Here is a 23,266-nt window from a genome sequence, read left to right on the forward strand (position 1 = left end):
CGAGGCAGTTAACATTTCCGAGCCACCGTGGCGCCCTGGGACAGGACACGTCGCTAGGAGACGGAGCCACGGGGGTCAGCTCCCGCGCCGGGGGCGAGAGACGCACGGAAGCAACGGCCTTGCTCCAGCAGCGGATAGACACTGACTCATGGCGAGGATGCACAGCACGGGCTCTGCAGTCGGTGAAGGGAGATGCCGAGCCTTCGCTGGAGATACAAATCCGCTGTGCCAAATGGAATTCCCCGTCGCTCTCCACGCACAAACGCGCCGCGGTTCTCAACAACAAAGCAAGTGCTTGTGGATTGTAAAAGACATGGGGGGGGGGGGGTGAGGCGGGTGGGGGCTGGAAACTAAATGAAATTAAACATCTGAAAAAAATCCTCAACAATGAGACATTCACTGTGAGATGACAAACGGTCACCGTGAACAACTACGAAGGCCGGAAGGGCACGAGAGGGGGTGGGTGGCCAGCACCACGCCCGGCCACCTTTGTCTCCCTAGTAGCGGTGTTTACTACACACAGCATCAGGTACTCATTTGAGGGCGAGTCGACACGGGGGAGGTGCAGGCCCAGATCAGATAACTGTCACTGGTGGTGGTGGCCGTGAGCGGGAATCGAACTCGGGTCGCCGGGTTCGTGGCGCAGCGCGCTCACTCACTCACTCACTCGTGTCACCGACCATCACATCTCTCACCACCACCCCCACCCCGTGAATTAACTTCACGGCCAACTGTTCATCTGCAGCAGCACAGCAGCAAGAGCAGCAGCAACACAGCAGCAGGAGTAGCAGCAGCAGCAGGAGGAGAAACAACAACAGGAGCAGAAACAGCAGCAGGTGCAGCAAGAGTAGCAGCAGGAGTAGAAACAGCAGCAGGAGTAGAAACAACAGCAGCAACAGGCGCAGCAGGAGCAGAAACAGCAGCAGCAGCAATGGGAGCAGCAGCAGCAGCAGCGACTGCGGCATTCCCAGCGGATCTCTCCGCGGCCGCAAGGCGCGACAGGGAGAGCCGCACGGCCGGGGAGCCCCGGGGGGTGAGGGGGGTGGAGTGGCGCCCATGGGAGCGGTGCGAGCGCTCACGGCGGACTCCGCGACGTCGCCGGCACCCCGACCCGGCACCGCCGCTGCGTTCGCGCTCTATCGCGATACGTGCGCACGCGCCGACTCTGCTTTGCTTCAGCCATTGACCTTTTGCGCATTCTTTGCGCTCTAATTCTAAACAGCGCCGGCCGGCTCTACCAATCTGCTGCTTTGTTTCTCTCTCTCCCCGTTACATTTTTTTTTCTTCCTTTTGCAAACGCTCGTAAAAAAAAAATTGGTTTTACACTTAACTGGTACGCCTTTTTCAGGGCGTACTCTGCAGATGGACAGACCCGTGATTATGAGATTGCGATATTGAATTCAATCGGCGATAAATCGTCCTTGTCGTTGTTATCTTCACCGCGTTTTTGGTTTACTCCAAATAAACATTTTCTGGCGCGCTATGCTTCCAAGAGAAATACCGTTTTAAAGTTGTGCCTCTCTCTGCAAAGGTGAAAGGTTGTATCAACGTGGCCTTCTCAGGGTGCTCTGGTTTCCTCCACCACGTACGAACACACATTCATTGGCCGAAAACACCTTGATATATAGGGGACGGCAGAGCTTGGGGATGTCTGGTGGCTCTTGCTCGCTCTCTTTGAGAGCAGGCGGAAAACCGTGTGGTGCCTTGCAAGTTGAATTTATATTAATAACTCGCCTTTTGCCCGTCCAAGGAGCAAATCTGAAACTTGCAAGCGAAAATCAGACCGCGACGTGATATATTCATTGCATCCATTCGTGTGCAGTTTGTAAGGGCGTGGTAACACAGACCTATTTAATTTTAAGGTTATAATCCCTTGTTCATCATGACGTCCTTTTTACTTCTGTCTCAACAGCGTTGCAGAGATCGCGTGACGTGAGGGTTCTGCCTTTGTAGTGAGGGTTGTGAGTCGACGCCGAGGAGGGGGGAGGAGGCGCCTCGGCCCCCCATGTGGAGTGACGTCACCTGCTAATTGTTATTACTGGGGGGGGGGGGGTGTCCATTTGGAGGATGTCACCTTTTCATGATTATTAATGAGGGGGGCTGTTCGATGAGGAGTGACGTCACGAGCGTTAAGGACAGACATTCCTGGGTGATTATAGTAGGTATAAGGGGATAGAGAGTCGGTGCACATTGATCGCCACTGCTGCTGCTGCCGCTGCTGCTGCTGCTGATGTGCATAGGCACGACGATGATGACGATGGCGGCCGCAGTCCATACCAAATTAATGTACAGCGTTGTGGGATTCGATTAGAATGAATGACGCTATATAAAGTTACATTATTATTAGGAGGAGAAAGAAGAGGAGGTCATGAGCCACGCTGTTGCTGCCGCCGCTGCTGCTGCTACGGTAAGCCCCTGACCGCGAGCTGCCACACTGACCGTAGCGAAGGGGAGATAGCGGTGGACGGACGAGAGCCGGGGTGCCGTGGCATGGTCACCGATGGCGAGGCGGGGCGCGTGACGCTCACCAGTGGTCTCGGTGATCTGCGAGCTGTTGCCGGAAGCTCCGCCGACGGAGAGCGCCACGACGTGGAGCCGGTACTGCGTCTCCGGCTGCAGGTTCTGCAGCAGCGCCGAGCTCTCCGAACCCCCAACCAGAACCTGCGGGCGGCGTCGCGGAACAAAAGCCACCGTCACCGTCGTGCGCCGACGTTATCTCGCTTGCGCCGAAGACGACTGAGAAACACGTGCGGGTTTGGGGCCTACGGCGGATGAAGGTGGCAAACCCTCCCACGGGGACCTACCTCCTCCTGTGGGCCGCCCTCGTGCGGCCAGTAGACCACTCGGTAGCCGGACACGGGGCCCACGGATTGCTTCCAGTTCACGCGGAAGCCGCCGGCGGTCACGTCCGACGTGGAGAGGCCACTCGGGGGCAGCACCGCCACGCCACCGTCGCCCCCGCCTGCCAACGGCGCGCAGGTTAGGAGGTCACTGGGGTTAACGGTGCGGGGGGGTGGGGAGGGCACGTGGTGGGGGCTTGGCGGGGTTGGGAGCTCTGCCCCCTGCCACGCGGCGAGAGGGTTGGTACCACCGGTCGGAGGTTGGTGATGCCAACTTTGCATTGCTGGCGACGTCGTGAAGTTTACCGACGCAGCGGTAACGGTGACGTCTGTACGCGTGGGCAACGTGTGCAGCTTTACAATTGAGATTAATAAATTGTGTGTCTATATGTGTGTGTGTATATGTGTGTATGTGTGTGTATGTGTGTGTATATGTGTGTGTTTGTGTGTATATGAGAACGCATCTCAAGACACTTCGCAGGAAGAGGGGGGGGAGGAGGAGGAGGAGTGGGGGGAGGAGGAGGGGGGGGAGTGAGGGGGAGGGGGAGTGAGGGGGGGGGAGTGGGAAGGAGAGGAAGAAGTGGAAGTATAAGAATGGCAGAGGGGGAGGAGGAGGGGGAGGACCCCTGAAGAGGAGAGCGATCGGACCTCGCAGCGCGGTGAAGAGGATGTCGGCGCGCGAGCAGACGACGCGGGTCAGCCCCTCCACGATGGCCGCCATCCCCGTGAACTCGGAGGCCTGGTGGACGTGCGTGGCCACCGGCTTCGAGGCGATCGCCCGCAGCTCCTGCTCGTCCGCGTTCTTCACGCCTGCGACAAGACGAGCGAGCTCAACCCGCGGCTCCGTGCGCCCCCCCCCCCCCCCCCCGCGCACAAAGACGAAGTTATACCCACCGCCTCCGACGATGTAGCCCACACAGGCTGTCAGGGCAAGTGCTGTCAGGGCAAGTGCTGTCAGGGCAAGTGCTGTCAGGGCAAGTGCTGTCAGGGCAAGTGCTGTCAGCGAGTAGCACCTCCGAAGGCCGGAATGGCACGCGAAGGAGCGGGTGGGCCAGCACCATGCCCAGCCACCTTCGTGTCCTCCCCAGTGACGATGTTTAGACACCACACCAGGTACTCATTTAAGGCCGAGTCGATCTTGGGGAGGCTCAGGATCGGTTCAGATAAATACACCACCACAGTACCCTGTGCCAGGCTATGAGCGTGGACAGCTCACTGGTAGGAGACCACGGGACAGACCCAGGCATTATAGGTTAACGGATGACTGGTACATACGGACAGACAAACGTGAGTACAAAGACAAGGATCTCCCCCGTATAGCCTTAACATACTTTTTAGGGCAAGTGCTCTAAGCACCAAATACTGATTTGAGGTTGAGTAAACCTAGGGGAAGCCCATGATTGATTAGGATAATCGTCGCTGGTGTTGACCATGACCGGGAATCGAACTTGGTCGCCTGGTCTGTAGTGCAATGCACAAGCACACAAAGACAGTGGAGCCTAAAGCAAGTGCTGTTAGTGAGCACCTATGAAGGCCGGCACGGCACACAAGGCAGTGGCTTGGTGATTTTTACACACCGGTTCAGGTACTAATTTGAGGCTGAGTCAACCTACGATTGAGGCCAAGGACCGGTTCACGCAATCATCGCTGGTGTTGGCCGCGAGCGAGAATCGACCTCCGGGCCGCCGGGTTCGTAGCGCAATGCACAAGTACACACACACGCAGGTAGACAAATACAGAGAGATAAACGGGGATGGGGGAGGGGGGCATGCGGTGCCGCTTACCGATGGCGAACAGCTCCACCCCCCGGCTCTTGAGCTCCGCCGCCGGCTGGGCCACGTCGTCCTGGGACTTCCCGTCGGTGATGAGAACCACGATGGCCGGCACCCCGGGGCGAGCGCCGGCCTCGGGCTTCAGGTTCTGCAGGCGGGCGTGCTCCAGGGCCATTCCTGCGGGGGAAACGGGGGGTCATTGCGTGCGTGTCACGCGCCGCGTGCGCGGCGTGGCCATGGGGGGCCGCCTCTGTCGATCCACTGCTGGATGAGGGCCTTCCCAGGTTGTGCGGGTTCCTGGGCATCGCTTGACCTGCAAACTTCGTTGCACCGAAGTACGGTGTAACAACGGGGTATCGCTGCGACGCCCTCTGGTGCCCACCGCGTCGCCCGTCCGAGCGATAGCCAGGCTCAAACCAGCTTAGATTCAGATCGGACGCATTCCATCGCGATTTGGCATATCGACATATTTGGATTATAATCAAAATAGCCTCTTCGTCTATCCACTGCTCGATAGAGGCCTCTCTACTCCGTGTCGGTTATTGGGGCTGTTTGGATGCTCTTTGGCTGGATGAAGTGGGAGGTGCCCAGGACCGGTCCGGGTGGATTACTCGCCACTGATGTTAGCCGTGAGCAGGGAATGAACTTCGGGAGTCGCGTTCATAGCAGTGTTTCAACTCCTACACCACCGCTCTCCCATAATTGGATAATTGGCAGGGATTAGTTGAGATGTTTTCGGGCCAGGGGTTAATTGCTCATAAGGTGGGGATTGTGATGGATAGCCGCAGGTGCCCTGAATGGTTTCGTGCAAGAAATGTCGTCAATCAAGTGTGCGTGCCAGTTCCGTAAAGAGTAATATAATGTTTTTATTTATCAAAGCACTCATTTACGAGTCTCAATCCCGTATTTGGGATTAATTTTACGAGTACTTTTTCCCCCCCTCCTGTTAATATATTGGGGAGTGTGAAATTTATGTTTTGTTTAGCAGTAGTGGCTATGATGATAGGCCACACGACACTTTGCCTCCGAGGGTAGGTTCTAGGATTAGTATAACATTTAATATTGTTTACCACAGTCGGGGGGCAATGTTAGAAATTTGCAATCTCGATTGATTCATTTTTCGGTCGTTTTTCAGCATTGAGATGTTTGGCCAGGACCAGTTACACTCTAGGGGTTTGTGTTTTTTTCTTTCAAAGCAACGGGTGGAAACCGGAAAGTTTGTGGAGGGAACCCACGCAGGAGAGGGTGGAGAACACGCAAACGCAACACACAGAAAGGTGGGAATCCAACCCAGGTGCTTGTTGCTGTGAGGCACAAGTGTTACCACTGGGCCACCCTGCCAAAAGGGTGCATCATTTAATCATACATATGTGAACATGCGTCTGCCTGGGTGTGATATTCATAAGTGCATCGGCTACGAGTTGCAGATTTCAACGTGTCTGCATGATGTTCGTGATCGTGACGTGTTCAACACTCACGTTGTCAGCTGACAGCCTGGATAGCCCTTGCAAAGCAGACTGTTCCATCTCAAGGGATTGTTTTGTGTCCAGGAGAAATATAAGAAGTCGTAAATATGTATATACTTATATATATAAACTAGTTCTGGCCAAATTTCAATCTAAATTAAAATGTTTTCAATCATCTACAGATGGAAAATAACGAGCAGATGGCCGTTGAGGAGTGGGGGGGGGGGCTTGGTCTGGACTGTGCACCACATGTTCTGGAAAATCCCGTCCCAACGAGGGTTTCCGCCGGGGGTGCGCCCCGACAGAAATGAAAGAGCTCTTTCCAACAGTCCTCTCGCTGCTGCTCCTTCGGCTCTCATCCGAATTCAACCACCTCCACACGGACGACATCGACCAGCCAAGGCCCGCCCCCGGCGACGCGAGCGCGCCCGTATCCCCATCGCGGCCGCGACGCCCATCTGGAAACCTTGCCCCCGTGTGTCATGAAGTTGTCACCGTGCATAAACACTCATCAATTGGCTGAGACCACATCAATAGAGAGAGGACTGCAGAGATTGGGCAAATTGTTGGTAGCTGCCGCTGCCGGCTCACCACCTGGCCTCCGTCCAAAGCAACATGCATCAACGACGCAATTATTATATATTTTAAAAGACTAAACGTTACTCTTATTATCATTGTGATATTGCAGTTTTACTCCTCGATAAGCGTCGCACTCGTCTCTCCACCCGAACAGAGCACGACAAGCGAACTAACAGCTCGCCGCTCTTCTCATGTGCAGGTGTGCAAGGGTGCCCCCGCCACGTTTGATCACGTGACAAGTCTGCCATCTAGTGGGTTAAAAAATTCGCAAAAGAAAATCACGTGTGGCAAGTTATTGCACACGAGTTACCAGTGTGCCATTTTTTTTAAAACCCAGAACACGTGGACGGGGATTTTCACGCCGCTCTCTTCTCTTCCGTCGGTCATCGCACGGCGGCCAACGCGGACGTTGGATGAAACTTCATCCACTCATTCATTTTTCTGGTCACGGTGATCGCTTCTTGTAGACCAGACTAAACTCAACTACTACACATTAAAAACAATATATGTATCAGGTAAGGTCCACTCAGCTAAGCAGCGCTTTTTCAGAAGCAACCTGGCCACAAATGATATCTCAAAGAAGTGGCTTATCACCGTGTAAAAAAATTATAGCAGCCAATACTCAAATACATGTTGATTCTAAATGTGGAGGGAGAAACTGGAGGACCCAGAGAAAAATCCACGCGACCACCAGGAGAGAGACCACGCAAACTCCAAATATACAGCGGGGGTCAGGGGCGGGATCGACCCAATATCTCTCACTGCGACCTCGAAAGTGCCACGTGCCATGTGCCAAGCCCTCACCTGTGTTGGTGTTGCCTCCCTTGTAGGGCAGGCTGCGAACGGCCTCGAGCAGCGCCGCCTTGGTGGTGTGCGTGTTGAGGTCCCACTCGGTCCTCGTGTCCCCGCTGTACTGGGACAGGGCTGCCCCGGGTTGGGGGGGGGGGACACACGAGACGCGGGACATTGGAACGCATCGGCTCCCGTCGCTGTGCGGCGAGAATCGACGCAGTGCGGCCCGCCGAGCATGTTTGCGATGATGGTGGCTTTAGACCGAGAGCGGGCGTTAAGGAATCGGAACGTGTGGTTAAAATATGGGGAAACGAAATTATTTGTTATCATGACTTTTTCGACGTAAAAAAATTGCTCAGGATTTCACGTGGCCAATTGCTCGCGACCGAATCCTACGCGTACATCGTATGTACGTATGCAAGTGCTCGTTAGTGCGAGTGCAACCGACCGTGCATGCACGCGCGCATGTGTCTGTGCGTGCATGCATGCGTACGAGTACATCCGACCACTCGTGTGTGCGCGCGCGTACCGACACGGATCTTGTCGGCCTGCACATCGAACGCCTGCACCAGCTGCTCCAGGAATTCGCGCACCAGGCGGAAGTTGATGCGCCCGATGGACCAGGACCCGTCGAGCACGATCACCAGGTCCACCTGCGCCTGCGAGCTGCACTCGAAGCGGCCTGCGCGACTCCGGGACACGACGCAAGCACGAGTCTCGTTCGTCCACGACCAAGCAAATTGCTCTCAAGTGGGTGACGTTGATTTTGAATGCAGGAGGGAAAAACCGGAGGAACGGGGAAAAAACCCCACGTGACCACGGGGAGAGAAACGCGGAAACTCCAAATATACAGCAGGCGTCAGGGTCGGGATCCAACCCACGGCGATGGTGGTGGTGGCGGTGGTGGCAGTGGTGGGACGGAGCGGCTCACCGGTCGGGGTCTGCGCGGTCACCGCCTCGTACTCGCTGGTGGTGACCAGCGCCTCGAGCGCGGCGCTCTCCCCGCCGCCCTGCATCTCGGCGTGCACGTTCACGCCGTACGCCGTGCCGGGCCTGCCCACGGGCACGTCACCCGACGACAGCGTCATCGACAACGCAACAGCACGGCCCGGCTACGACGAGAAACGGCGCGAGTCTCTGGTTTCACGGGGAAAGGGAGGCAGCCGGTCGGTCGTCGCAAGAGGAGAATAAGGATTGCCGTGCCGCTCCCGTACAGCTTGGTCCCCTCCCTTCCCTATGAAACCCAAAACATGCAGCTTGCTTGCACCCGCATCTCACTGTTCTTTCTGGCGCCTTATGCTCCCACACGATTGCCACGTCTTTTTTCGATGTGCATGCGTCTTCTTTGTCACCGTGAGACTAAACTGCGGGGGTTACTTGCACCTGCGCCTAACGTTTTGTTTGCAACCGCTAAATACTTCGTTTGTTTTCTGTGCTATATTCCTTAAGGGACCTGCTGTACTCGTACTCTGCAATATCGATTTTTTTTTCATTTTATGTTGTTGATGCGGCTGTGCTCATGCAGCACCACGGATCTCCCGTGGAAAAATAGCCGAGGCAACCAGCTACGCCGGACCATCACGCGCGTAACAAATAAAACAAACTCAAAGTCAGGCTACGTGAGCATATGCATCTTTATCCAACTCCCCCGCTGCACATGCATTTGCATTGGCCACACGGAATCTGTGCAGGCCAATGAGTTTTTAGATTGAAAACCAATTTCGTTAGAACTGATCGTTGTTGTGTTTAGTTTGTTGTACTTCCCCCGGCACACTTCTGATTAGCACGGTTGTCCACATACAGTGTGAAAGATGTTCAACAGACAACCTGTTCTCCTAAAACGCGGCGGTAGTTGCGCTCTTGAAGAATGCCGCGTTATGGAAAAATCGTGTTATGATAAACAAGATATATAATATAGGGTAAAGCACAGTCCGCAATAACACGTGAGATGCATACGCAGGAAGAACAATGACTGAGGTCCGTGGGTAGCATTTAGAAGCATCCAGCAGCATCCCAATGCCTTGGGTGATGCTACGCCGAGGCAGCCGTACTACCGCTTATTCTTACTCGCGCGACGTAGTTCCATTCACTCATCGCGTTATATCCAAATCGCCTTATGAAAAGACGCAGCGTTACAGGAGAACAGATTGCACGTACAAAACATCCACGCGGGGCGCCTGAGGAAGTGGACAACAAGGTGCGGGGTCCTAACCGGAGGTCGCGTAGTAGCACCGAGGTGTCGTCCGGCCCCAGCATCACCTCCCCGTAGGCATCCTCGTCTCCCTGGGGGGCGTAGTGGACCCGGTACCCTGACACCTTGCCGGGGCCAGCCTTCCAGCCCATGCGCAGGCCCTCGGTGCCCTCCTCCAGCACGCGCAGGTTCTTCGGTGGCTTGAACTTGGCGGCTGCATGCACGCAGACACGCGCACACGCAGTATGCACACACGCAGGTACGTACGCCCACGCGTGTGCATGCACGCACGCAGACACGCGCACACGCAGTATGCACACACACAGGCATGCACGCCCACGCGTGTGCACGCACGCACGCTCGTATACGCAATGTGTCACGTTAGATTTCCACTTACGTGACATGTCAAACGTATGTCGAATGTCGCGCACCTCCGATTAGCACAGTTGGTGAAGTTCAACATACTTACAGACACACGTGTACAATTTGGTGCTGCTGCTGCGTTTGCAATGATGCACGAGCACAATTAACAAACAAACAAACATCTCAACGCGTTTGTCAATAACACCGTGGCCTTAAAAGAAAAATGGACAGTAAAATAGAGATGCCAGAGCGACAGATGGATAATACGCGTTGGAGACTGACAATAATTACATTTGATCAATGTTTCTCGATAGACAGTTTTTTAAATCGGCATACGAGTCGTTATCTATTAGTAGTTTTCTGTTAGTAGGAAGGCGCACACTGCTGATCACAGACCGAGCGCTAACTTCGTAATATGCCCCGAGTTCGTTCCACAGTAGACAACGTGGTAAAGCCTTTGTTGCGTAGTTTAACACTTAGGCTTTCGCAAGCAATATTATCCACAATAACGTTTTTTTTCTTGGGTTAGAGCGTGTGAATATAAATGTGTCGCTAAAACCCGCCACCACCCGACACAGCCAATTAGTAAGTTTTATCATGTAAACAAAACGTGCGAATTAGTTACTTCTTCAGCACACCGGGGTGTTGGAGAGTAAATCCACAACATTTACAATTCGAGTACAACATTTCCACTGGCGGTTACAACGCACGCGTACGCTTTGTGCGTACGTGTGCATTGTAATCTACGCTACGGTGGCCTGTGAATCGACGCACTGTTGAACCAACCAACAAAAATGAAGTTAATGCGCGCCAGACTCAACCGTTATAACTTAATCGTATTCAGGGGCATTAACGGACGTGGACTTCTGCAACCCAATGCCATCCATTAGCATCTCAGTAGAGAGAGGACAGACGGCAGAGATGAGGGGACCACCCCCCCCCTTCCCCACTCAAGCCTGCCGGCTTCGAATGAAACGACAGCCCTGTTCTGAAAGAACCTCCTTGGCCGTAATGTGCAGCAGCAGCAAGCTCACGACTGCTTGCCACGTGGGGCTCCCCCCCTATGCACGCGATCGGGGGGCTCCACAATGCTATACTGGAATGAGGAAGCATCCTTGAACGAGGATTCCTTCGCTTTTGTGGAGGCGTTTCAGTCCAATTAACGGCAAATGCTTGACGGACGTAATTTTGCGATGGCAGCAGTAGCAGCAGGGTATTTTATGAATACCGGGCGCAGCAATTGAACGTGAACAAATGCGGAGCTTTTGTGATTGCATGGGGCAGGTTGAGCGGTGGTTCAGCGGTCGGCGCACCGTGCTGTGAACGCCAGCTGACCTAAGTTTTTTTGCGGGCCATGGCTTACATTAGTAGCGAGCGATATGTGAACCGGTACTTAAGTTGCCTATTTCAATGGCCAGCACAGTAAAGCATCGGAATCAGAATATGTATTTATACTGGAGGAATCCGATGAGCTATAAAGCTCTTTTTCACAGATGTTAAGTATGGTAAATCAACCCTCATGACTGCCATGGGAGGCCTTCATCCAGCAGTGGATTAACAAAAGGGCGGTGCGTACCAGCAATGCGAATGTATGACCTTTGGCGACTGCTGCTCTGGGCGGCCACGGCCAAAACCATTTAGAGAAGGGCTTAATCTATGTCACCGAATATTTTCCGGAGAAGTCGCGCACCATTCCGCGTTGTTCCGCCCTGCTTGTGACGTCACCACTCTATTCTGTGTTCTTGAAAAAAAAAAATACTTGGCAATAAAAAAAAGATACGAATAAGGTACCAATTTTGGGTGGATCCAACGTTGGGGGAGAGGCAATCAAACCCTCCCCCCCTTCACTTAATTCCTCAAATCCTCCACCGGGTCCCCCCTCGCGCTCTCTCCATGCCTCTCTCTCTCCGCACCTTCCAGAGTGGTGGCAGTGGCCTTGAGGGTGGGCCCGTCCCCCGCGGCCATGACGGGCGTGAGCTCCATGCTGTACGCCGTCGAGTGGCGCAGCTTGCGCACGAGGGCCGACGAGGCGCCGGGCGGCAGCGTCACCTCCGTCGCCTTGCCCCCAGCCGCCGGGCGGTACGAGAGGCGGAGTCGGCGTGCCGACGGCTCCTGGCGGGGCCAGCTGATGCGGAAACTGGACGGGGTCTCCTGCGTGACCAGCAGGCCGTTCAGTTCTGCGGGGGTGGGGGCGGGAGGGAGGAAGGGAGGCGAGGAGAGAACGTGGATGCGCACAGACGAGGGGTGTGGAGATTGCCCCGCGAGGCCTACGCTAGGCTGTTGGGGCCGAGTGCTGTTGGCGAGGGTACCCGTTGGGTTGGGGTGACCCTGCACCATGCCTGGCTGCGTTTGTTATTTGAACGCTGCAGCAGGCACTCATTTGAGGCCGAGTCAACCTATGGGGAGACCCAGGACCTGTTTAGATAATCGTCGTCAATGTTGCCGGTGAGTGGGATTTGGACTTGGGTCGCCGGGTTCGTAGCGTAGCGCGTTAACCACTGCGCCGCCGCACCCCACGTGGATATAAAGATCCCCGTGTAGCCTTAACAGACTGTTTGGGGCAAGTGCTGTTAGCGAGCACCGTGCCCATACACAACCACAAACTTGCAAGCAACATACATGTGCGAAAGAGGGAAAAAAAGGGCTTTGGGAAAGCAGAGAAAGAAGTGAAATGTAAAGACACAATGCCAAGCCATGGGCTGTAGAAAATCACAGGAAGGGAATAGAAAGGCAGAGGAATAGAAAGGCATGGAAGGACACTACAAAGGACAGAAAGACAAACGAAAGGAATAGGAAGGAACAAAAAGACAGAAAGGCAGAGGAACGAATGAGAAGGCACGAGGAGGGGGTCAGTCCTCTCACTGGCAGTAGTCGCTTCGGCCTCAGTCTCGGACCCCGGGCCTTCAGGGAAGACGGCCCTCATGGACAGCAGGTAGGTGGTGTCGGGCCTCAGCTTGGCGAGCCGCTGTTGCTGCAAAGAGGTGGCTGCAGCGGTGATGACGTAGTCGCTGTAGGAGAGGCCGTCGGCCGTGCGCAGCGCCAGCTGGTAGGAGGTGGCCCCAGCGACGCTGGGCCAGGACACCAGCATCTTCTGCGTGGAGATGTCACTCACCTGCAGGTCCACGCGCCTCCTGCTCGCTGCACACACAAATAGACATGAGAGGTCCCCCTCCACCACCACCCGGGTCTGGGGTAGATACCTGCCACATGCATCTGGGGAGTGGTAGTGTAGCGCGTCAGCGCGTCAGCACTCCGCGCTACAAACACGGTCAAACAGTTCCAGCGACACCACCAGTGGAGATTACCTGGACCGGTCTATGTTTATTTAATTTATTCTCCCAGGTAAGGCGCACTGAGCTATATGGATCATTTTCAGAAGTGACCTAACCACAAATGAAAGCTCAACGAAGTGACTTATCATGTGGAAATACTCAATTTTGGCTGCTATACGGTCCTGCCTGGGCCTCCACTAGGTCGAGCTGGCCTCAAATGAGTACCTGGTGCAGTCGTGTGCCAATATCGCCAGTAGGGGGACAAAGGCAGCCAGGCATGGTGCTGGCCACCCACTCCCTTGTGGACCATGTCAGCTTTCATAGGTGCTCACGAATAGCACTTGCCCCAACAGTTTGGCTATATGGAGGATCTTGTCTTTGTGGGGAGCAGTAGCGGAGCAGTTAGCGCTCTGCGCTACAAACCCAGCGACCCGAGTTCGATTCCCTTTCACGGCCAAAATCAGTGACGATTATCTGAACCGGTCGTGGGCCTCTCCGAGATTGACTCAGCCTCAAATGAGTACCTGGTACAAAGTGTAAACATCACCACTGAGGAGACAGGAGTCATCCTGTGCATGTATTCATGTGCATGTGCGAGGGAGAATCGCTCACCGGGCAACGATTCCCCTTCCTGCGCAACGGTCATCTGCAGCTTCACGCCCTGGCACACGTGCGAGATGATCTCCCCCTGCACGCCCTTGACATCGTCGAAGGACGCCACGTTGAAGAGGTGGCGCTCCAGAGGAGCGGAGGCCATCTCCTGCAACTCCGCGACGTCCGCCTCCTTGATGCCTGCCGGCGATCAAAAGGGCGGGGCCGGCGATCAAAAGAACGCCGGGCACGTCGGCGTTGGGGCAGATCTCCATCGCAGCCAAACCGTCGAGTCGTGGCGCTCTCAGAGGGCCCTTTTGATAATGGGATGTGTATAAAATAATAATATTTGTTTTATGTTTTACGTGGATAAACGGGCAGGTGAAAGAGGAGTATGCTACGTCTATTTGTTACTAATTTTCCCCATCACGACAGTGGGAAGAAGGATTTTTGATCGTGTGTGGTGGCCTAGCATAGTTGGCATGGGCCTGGGTAAATGGAATTAAAATTGTCTACCCCACTTCCGTCCCCCTATTCATTTTTTTTGGCGACGTCATTGTGAGACCACCAACTTCCTATGCTTGAGAACCTGACTTAATCTCAACTCCTTCGAAAAGCGAGTTTGTGAATCACCTAACGAGTTCTTCGTGGTTCTCTACGCAAGTCTATGCATCTCTCCGCGAAGCCTTATCGATCTCCAAGCAAGGCCACCGGTGACCAGGTCTGAGGCCATCAACTCGCTGCAAATTAACAGCTGTGCGCGGCTCAAATCCTGAAACGATCGCAGGATTCTCGGCGGTTGCAGGCTCGGGGATGCCTGCGACGACGACGAATCGACACGAAGATGGGAGAGCCGATCGGAAGCGAGCGCCGTCGTTACCGAGAGTGAAAATCTCGATGCCCGCGCTGCGCAGCTGCTGGGCGGGTGCCGCCACTGCGTCCTGGGACTTCCCGTCCGTGATGACGAAGGCGATCTTGGGAATGCCGTCGCGCGTGCCCGCGCCCTCCGCGAACATCATGCGCTGGGCGAACTGCAGCGCATCTCCTGCCAAAAAAAAAACAATCGCAGACGAAGATCAAGGACCAACTCCCCCGCCCTGGCTTGCCGTTATAGCCTCCAACACACTGCTGGGGCGAGTGCTGTTAGTGAGCATTTGTTAAGGCCGGAAAATGCGCACTTTTGGGGGGAGGGGTGGTTTGTCATGTGTGCCAAGTCCAGCCACCTTTGTCACCCCACCCAATGTTGATGCGTCACGTGCTGCGCCATCTACTTATTTGAGGGCCGATTCATTGTGGGCGAGACTGAAGACTGGGTTAGATATTCGGCACCGATGTTGACCCGAATGCTAACAACAACAACCCCTTTCCTCGTTTGCAAAAACTTTTCCATCGCCGGAAACTTAAAAAACAACTCCGATTGGCTGAAGCGGTATTTTGCAAGGTTTCACTCTATGGCTCCACTCAACGCACCCTCTATTCCAACTGCCCACCAGCCAATTCTGCCCACCTATCAACCCACCAACATGCCCTCCATCCGTCCCACCCACCAACAATCCTTCTCTCCCTCCTACCAATTCTTCCACCCGTTAAAACAACAACATACCCTGCAATAACTTGCTCCCACGCACAATCCTTCCCTCCCACCAATTCTACCTTCCACCCACCAACCATCCCACCCACTCACCGGTATTGGTGCTGCCTCCTTTGTAGGGGAGCTTCTGGATGGCCTCTATGAGCTTTTCGGCATCCGTGTGTTCGTTGGGCAAGAACTCAGTGCGTGCGTCCGTGCTGTACTGCACGATGCCGACACGGACGCCACCGCCCCCAGAGTCAGAATCGGCCTCCTCGGAGGACTCCTCCTCCTCCTCCTCCTCCTCCTCCGACGACGACGACGAGGAGGAGGAAGCGGCACGCACCAGGGCCTGCACCAGGGATGCCATGAAGCCCTTGACCTTCTCGAAGTTCACGCGGCCGACGCTCCAGCTGCCGTCCACCACGAAAACCAGGTCGACCGCGGTGCCGGGGACGCAGCCTGCAGGGGGTGGGGAGGGAGGAGGGCGTGGAGGGGAAGGGGATCATGGGTCGAGGGGCCGTCAACACAAACCACAAACACAACGCAGTTTACACCATTGGAACCTCATTTGGCAGTAAAAAATATGATAATTGTTTTTTTTTTACCCTTCTATCTGGCAACAAAACTGACACCTTTTTTACAAGGAGTCATGTTTACATAGACCACAATACCTGCAGTTATAATGCAAACAACCCATGTGAGACTAGGCTCTAAGGAAAGCTGTCTCGGGTGTGGACCAATCAACTTCAAGGACAGTGCATACATTATCAGAGTTATGTTTTTTGTTTGCATTATGACTGCAGGTTTTGTGGTCTATGTAAACATGACTCCTTGTAAAAAAGGTGTCAGTTTTGTTGCCAGATAGAAGGGTAAAAAAACAATTATCACAACGCAGTGTTACGATGTGGATTTATAGACTGTATTAATTTCACCGCACCTCAGAGCAACTGCACAGCATGAGTGGGCATATTTATTCTGCACAACGAGAGGCAGTCAGTCACAGGCAAAGGTAAAGAGGGAGGTCTCTGTGTGAGTCTATGAGTCTCTGTGTGAGTCTGTGAGTCTCTGTGTGAGTCTCTGAGTTTCTGTGTGAGTCTGTGAGTCTCTGTGGGAGTCTGAGTCTCTGTGTGAGTCTATGAGTCTCCGTGTGAGTCTATGAGTCTTTGTGGGAGTCTATGAGTTTCTGTGCGAGTCTATGAGACTCTGTGTGAGGCCATGAGTCGCTGTGTGAGTGTACAGGCCTAGATGTGGGTCTCTGTACAATACAATGTGGTTTAAATATAGCATCTAAATGTGACCACATCCCAAGATGACAAACAGAAACAGGGGGCATGTTTATTTTACAGAGAGAGGGAGTCAGAGGAATATAAATATTTAAAACCTGCCCATTGGTTCCGCGGGCTCCATATATAAATGAAGTTCACGTATGGATGCATTTGCTTTTTTTTCAAGCGTATAATTTAATTAATTAAATGTTCAACCAAACCCTGATGGCTGCAAAACATTATCTGGTGCCGATGATGTCTATTTTGCAATTTGGCTAAGAAGTGCAAAATTGGAGCCATATGGGGGTTGAGACGGAGGCTTCAAAGATGCCCTCTCTCTTCAAGCCCCCGGCGGTGTCTTCATGAACTTCGACGCAGTGCCTGCTGCCTGCCTCAAGACGACATCAATGCAGGCACGACTCCGTGTGGTTTTCACTCGGTGGATAATGAATCATCATTTTTTTTCTGTTTAACCCGATGTCAAAATAATTTTCGCTTTGGGTGAAGGGGGGCGGTGGCAGCAGGGGGGGCGTGTGGGGGAATGTATCAACATGCACAGCACTTGCCCCAACAGTCTGTTGAGGCTATACGGGGGGGGGATCTTTGTCTTTGTGTGCGTGACCAGATTTGCATCACTTGACACCGGGCACAAGTTTGGTGTGCATTTTAATTTCCGGGGCGCCTTGTCATCTGGAAAATACGGCATTCTGTAACGTTCTTGATCAGCCCCGACTAGACATCTGTTAAAAAAAAGATTAATAGCTCATCGGATTCTTCCAGTATAAATACATATTCTGATTGTGATTCTGATTACATCCATTATTTTTCAGTTGGGTTTCAAAATTCGGTGCATTTCATTTTCTTTGGTCGATCGTCCGCCGCGTTCGTTTAATTTGACCACTTTGTGTTTTTTGCGCCGTACCGAAACCAATTTGAGGTCTGTCTGAACTTTTTTTTTTTCCCAGGTCTCCCTCTAGAACACTTCACTCACTCCTGGTCACGAAGGAATACGTACGGACGTTAGACAACGCTTTGTCGAAAAGAATGACGAGACAAGAACAGCGGCCGAGACAGACCCCCGCAGAGTGAAACCACCAAAGAGGAGAGAGAGGAATACATTTAAATCTGAGAAAAGGAAGTGCATGGGTGATGGGGGCCACAACACTGACCATGGAGATGGTGGCATCCGCTTATGCGCCACTAAATCCAGCAGCGATTAGAGATTGGCTCACAACAATCCATATATCTGATTCAGCTCAAGCCTCCTGTAAACCACGTGACTTTTGTGTAGCCATGCTCACTCTGAACCCCTTCTCCCCGCCCACTGTGAAAACAGCCGCCGCTCCGTGCAGCAGCAGCAGCAGCGTCAAGGCCATTGTGTAGCCTCCTCCCTCCCCTCATGTCTCCTGACTTCTCTGCTCCCGTTTCTCCACTCCTTTCCCATCCCCTTCCTCTCACTCCCCATTCATTATCTTTCCCTCTCTCCTCTCCCATTCCTTTTTCTATTTCCATTCATTACTAACCACCGACTCCACTTGCCTTCATGTGGTGCGCCACCAGTACAGAGTCGCTCGCCTTTGATGGAAGCGGATGTTACAAAAGCCTTGGAAACTCTAGTTGCGAGTGCTTAACCCTACACATAATCATTAATTACTTGTAGATGAAATTTCAACCCGGTGGATTTTTTTTTTTTACACGCATAAAAGTGTTTACATTTTTCATTCGCGTCGGCTATTTCTCCACTGCCATTAGCTTGGTGCGTACAGGGCCCGGGCGTGCTGATGACAACGGCCATCACTTAACGTAACGTCCCAACTTCCAGTGGCTCTTGGCCAGAATTTCAGCATGCGCCGGTAATGCAATCTCCAGACCCCCCCCCTCCACCTACCCCCCACATGCCCCCCCCCAACCCTCCCAGCCCCCCCAACCCCACCCCGCACGTAACGGCTCTAGCAGGTCCCTACTCGCGGTGTCAGTTTAAGGGGAGATATTTAAAACCGACTCTTTAGCGCACCCCGAGGTATTCGGCCCTTTGTCCTTTAATGACTCGGAGTAAATAACGACTTTCACCGCTACCGCTGCCAGTGCATGTCTGGCGCGGCGAAGACGCAAACGCTCTCAGCCGTTCTTAAAGGTGTCGGACCCGACTGCGACCATTCCACCGGTTTTTTGTACAACCTCGCATTTTCTGTGCTGCGGAGGACATCCCGTCGTGTAGATGGAGCGCCGTTCGCCAATAATAATACCTGGCAAGCCAACGGCATCTTTTCATCTGAACGCATTCGTGCAGAAGCTCCGTCCATCTGCCTGTCCCGTGCGTCTCGTCCGCAGTGGCGCGGCCGGCACAATGACTCTCTCGTAAAGATGATCCGATATATCGACGACATATTCACCCTGAAGTTGCGCTACTTTTAGGGGCTATGAGTCTCCTGACCAAAGGGATTGCCCAGAACTCGCAGCATCAATCCGAGCCGCCATCGGAGCCCCATCGCTCTTGCCGAGGACTACTTTCCTGCGCGCCTGGTGCGAGCGCCACCGTTATTATCTAGAGTTCAATAAAGCGTCGAGGAACAAATGCACGGTGGAACGCTTTAAAGAATCCACGCATATGGATGAGCGCTCTTCATTTTACACTGGGCCAGTGTTGCGCCCGCCCACCTGGTACACATCTATCTTGAGGGCGAGTCAAACGAGGAGAGGCTTACGACCGGCTCAGGACATTCGTTACCGATGTTGGCCGCGAGCGGGAATCGACTTTGAGTCACCCGGGTTCATAGAGCCGCGAGCCAACGATTGCATTACCGCGCCCAATGCACATACACAAGCTTGCACACGCACGCACCAATCCAGGGCAAGGGGTCTTAAGCTTTATAGCGTTTCGCCACCGTGGGACCTTTCTTGGCCGGTTTTTCTGGAAGATGTTGAGAGCAAAACTGCGCTTCGGGTTCGAGTCGTGAATGCGCGCCGACGTTACCGTCGGAAGATGAGCGGTCTTCGTTCTTCGTAGAGGGCTTTTTCGACGTCTTCTTGGTGGTGGTTTTGGTCGTCTTGGCCTCGACTGTCCGCGTACAGAAAAACAAAAAGAGGGCAACGAAAAAATGAGGTTCGCAACAGGGCAACGGACATCCGGGCATGCGCTTCGAGCAACCGCGCGCAACATGTTTGCACGCAAAGAAATGCATTTATTTATTTCCCCACTCTTTTTCTCTGCAACGCGCATCGAGCGCCTGGAACTCTCTCCTTGCTTTTTTTTTCAAGCGTTGCAAAACGCAGAAGACCCTACATCTGAACGCGCGCAGGCACCTCGCCAAATTAAGGGACGCGCACGGGGGTTGGCTGCATCCCTCCGGTGTCACTCTCAGGCAACATTACCCCCCCAGCACATCCCCCCTCACCCGTGCTCTTATCGTGAAAACTCACATTACACTGGACTGTACAGACGCAGTCATTTAAACAATATATATTTGACACCCGCCAGATTAATTGGCCGGCCCCCAAAGTATCCCAGAAGGTTAACTTTTTTTTTTATTATTATAATAATAAGAGATCGGCTTACGTGATCCACTCACTAAGGGGACGTGGAGTAAGAGAATACTCAAGTTCAACGGTGAACTTCGCAAAGACGCGGCCATGCTTAGGCTGCTCAGCTGCAGGAAATCTGGTATCAATTATGCACACTCACACGCACGCGCGAGCGAGCGAGCGCACACAACATAAAAAAAACCCGAACTTGTGACTACTTTCATCATTGCGCAAACGGCATTGATCACATCCATCTCAGATCCTTCTTAAGTTTGAATGAGAAGGATTAAAGGAGTATAATAATAAGAAGAGGATGTTTAAACGTGGGATTGCTATTGTGACTCATTATGCATGGGAGGGATGATTGGAAAATTCAAAGGCTGTGCAAATTGTGAAGGGCTGCATGTATCTTTGGGTTTTGTGCGTGTCGCTAACAGCACTTGCCCCTACAGTCTGTTAAGGCTATACGGGGGATCTTTGTCTTTGTATGTTTGCTTGTGTAAGTGTAAAGCGTGTGTGCCGGTATTAACGTATCACGTCTTAGTCCAAGTGTGTGTGTCAGTGGGATCGTGTGTGTTTCAGTCGTGAGTGTGTGTGCGTGTATGCCAGTAGAATAGCGTCAGTGTGAGCATGCAAGTGTCAGTACGAATGTGTCAGTGCGAGTGCGTACGTGTCAGTATGAGTGTGTGTGTGTCAATATGAATGTGTGTGTCAAAACGAGAGAGCGCTTGTGTTTGAGCAAGCACGAGTGTGCATGCGTACGTCATCATTTATGCAAGCATTAGCGTGTGCGCCAACACGAGTGTGTGTGTACGTACGTGTCAGCACGAGTGTGTGTCACCCGTGTGACCAACACGGCTTGACGGGAGAGATATTTCAGACATCACATCTCGTTGCATCCGAAGATATTTCCCCTTGCACGTGCTCACGCGCGCGCGCGCACATGTGTACGCGGGCACAAACGTGCGCACGTGTCCGTGCGCTCACATCCGTGCGCGCGCGGGCACGGTGCATGTGCTTCACAGATGTGCAGCGGGCCACGGCGTGCCGACGGCACGACGCAACATCGTTACGTTTTACTCCGGCACTCTGCCCGAGTCGGTTTGCATCTCGTTTCAAAGTAAACGCCGCCGCCATCATCGCCGTCGTTGTCGGGGACTCGCTGAGCCTCGTCACTTCACTCGCACATGGTCCTGCGACGCCATTGGAGCGTTCACTCAAAGCAATGTAAATTAAAACAATGTCCATGTCGTTTTTCACACCCCTCCTGCCGTCGATATTTAAAAAAACCACACCCCCTCCTCCACATCCCCCAACCAACTGCTCCCCAACTAAAAAAAAAAAATCGTGCGGTGACTCTTAGAGTCGAGAATCGTGGATTTGGTGGCGTAGGGCTCAGGGTAATCTCACGAAAATTCAGGTCACAACAACAATAACAAAAACAACAACAACAAAATAACCCCACAAACTTCCAGGGGTTGTTTTTCAATTCCTTCTCGTCATCCCAACGAGTGCCGTTGATTCATTCGATTCCAGTTGCGTCAGATTCGTTTTGTTGCAGCGGATGGCGAGGAGAAATTCGGGAGAGCAGGACAGAAGTCCCTCATTCGCGAGCGTGACTTGGGTCACCGACACGACGAAAGCCGAAATAAAAAGGACAACAGCTCAGCGAATAGAAATCAGGGCAAAAAAACAATTGCGTCAGATCGCCACTATTAGGTAACGATGCACGTGCCAATTTACGAACTGCTCACCAGCAAACGTAGAATTTTTACTAATATAATTGTCATCAGGCCCCATGGTGTAACGTGCAGTCTCCATCTCCGATCCACTCTTTGGCCTCATTATTCACAAGGCTATGAAGAAGGGCTATTGCTCACAATGACACCAACTCATCGAATTATCTATTAAAGCAGTGCTATTGATGAATGTGTTCATTTTGTTGATGTTGTTTTATTTCTTGTTGTTGTTATTTGCGCTTGTGCACCACTGCCAACGCAGCAGCATCATCACCGTAATTATTGTCACGCGTGTACACGGACGTGTGTCTCTCGTGAGTGTTGCCCTCAACGCTGCTCAGCGCGGACGAAGAACCAAGCGCCAAGTATCCGTGAGCTGTTTCTCCTCGGTGCCTGCCTCACCGCTGGTACTATTAAAACAGTTTCAAACTAAACAGTAGAAAAAATTTACTCTACCATGTAAAGCCCACTGAGCTATATAGCTTTTTATCAGAAGCTGCCTGGCGACACATGATAGTTCAACAAAGTGGCTTATCACGTGAAAATGTATAACAACCAAACAGTTTAGACGCATGTTTCTAATTGTCGAGGGAAAAACCGGAGGACTCGGAGATGAATCCATGTGACCACGGCGGGAGAGAACATGCAAACTCCAAATATACAGCAGGCGTCAGGGTCAGGATCAAAGCCACGACCTCGCGTAAACCTGGCGAGGTAGTTAACATCTCGCCACCGTGGTGCTGGTACTGGAGGCACGGTGCAGGCACCGAGAGATAACTTCCCCATCCTTCCCACAATCCCTCACTATAAACCCTCGCTCCGTGGTGAAATCTTCGGGCTCGTGAATATCACATTCCCCCCGATGCTTCTGTAACATATACGGCAACACTCAAGAGTTTAAGCACGCTTGAAAAAGAAAATAATCTCAAAGCACTCAAAGGTAATGGATTTTTTCAACTTTCACTCTTCTTCGGCTCAATTCTTTTCCAACCCCCCCTGCATTTAAACTTCTCACGTGATTCATCGCCGCACACCATTAAAGCTGTCCGGCCCAACTCGAAGCAACATCCTTCGCCATCCAACATCTGTCAGCGGGGCAAGGGAAATGCGCACGCACGTGTGGCAAGAGGGCACCTTCTCACCGGCAGCCCACGGCGTGCGGAGAGAGAGAGAGAGAACATCCACCGTGACTGGTCTTTTTCACGAGCGGCCAGATCAGAATATTTGTTGACACTGGAGGAATCCCGATGCGCTGTAAAGCTCTTTGTCACATAAAGAAGAGACAGCCACCCAGGCGCCAT

The 23,266-nt window shown here is 53.0% G+C and overlaps 1 protein-coding gene across 1 annotated transcript in view; it reads right to left on the reverse strand.

Moving 5' to 3' along the window:
• Window positions 1–23,266, reverse strand: part of LOC133362874 (collagen alpha-1(XII) chain-like) — a gene marked incomplete at its 3' end in the record, with an annotated part of 46,161 nt that overhangs the window by 13,093 nt on the left and 9,802 nt on the right. Inside the window, 14 exon segments of the mRNA XM_061581816.1 lie at window positions 2,529–2,661; window positions 2,805–2,962; window positions 3,489–3,650; window positions 4,625–4,789; window positions 7,462–7,581; window positions 7,979–8,131; window positions 8,381–8,502; window positions 9,662–9,854; window positions 11,917–12,180; window positions 12,866–13,141; window positions 13,888–14,067; window positions 14,747–14,911; window positions 15,551–15,898; window positions 19,679–19,762. Of these exon segments, the coding sequence (XP_061437800.1) occupies window positions 2,529–2,661; window positions 2,805–2,962; window positions 3,489–3,650; window positions 4,625–4,789; window positions 7,462–7,581; window positions 7,979–8,131; window positions 8,381–8,502; window positions 9,662–9,854; window positions 11,917–12,180; window positions 12,866–13,141; window positions 13,888–14,067; window positions 14,747–14,911; window positions 15,551–15,898; window positions 19,679–19,762 (2,523 nt within the window).

The sequence above is a fragment of the Lethenteron reissneri genome, unplaced genomic scaffold (assembly GCF_015708825.2).
Source record: "Lethenteron reissneri isolate LAM-NWPU_2019-01 unplaced genomic scaffold, ASM1570882v1 scaffold_1632, whole genome shotgun sequence".
Lineage (NCBI taxonomy): Eukaryota > Metazoa > Chordata > Hyperoartia > Petromyzontiformes > Petromyzontidae > Lethenteron > Lethenteron reissneri.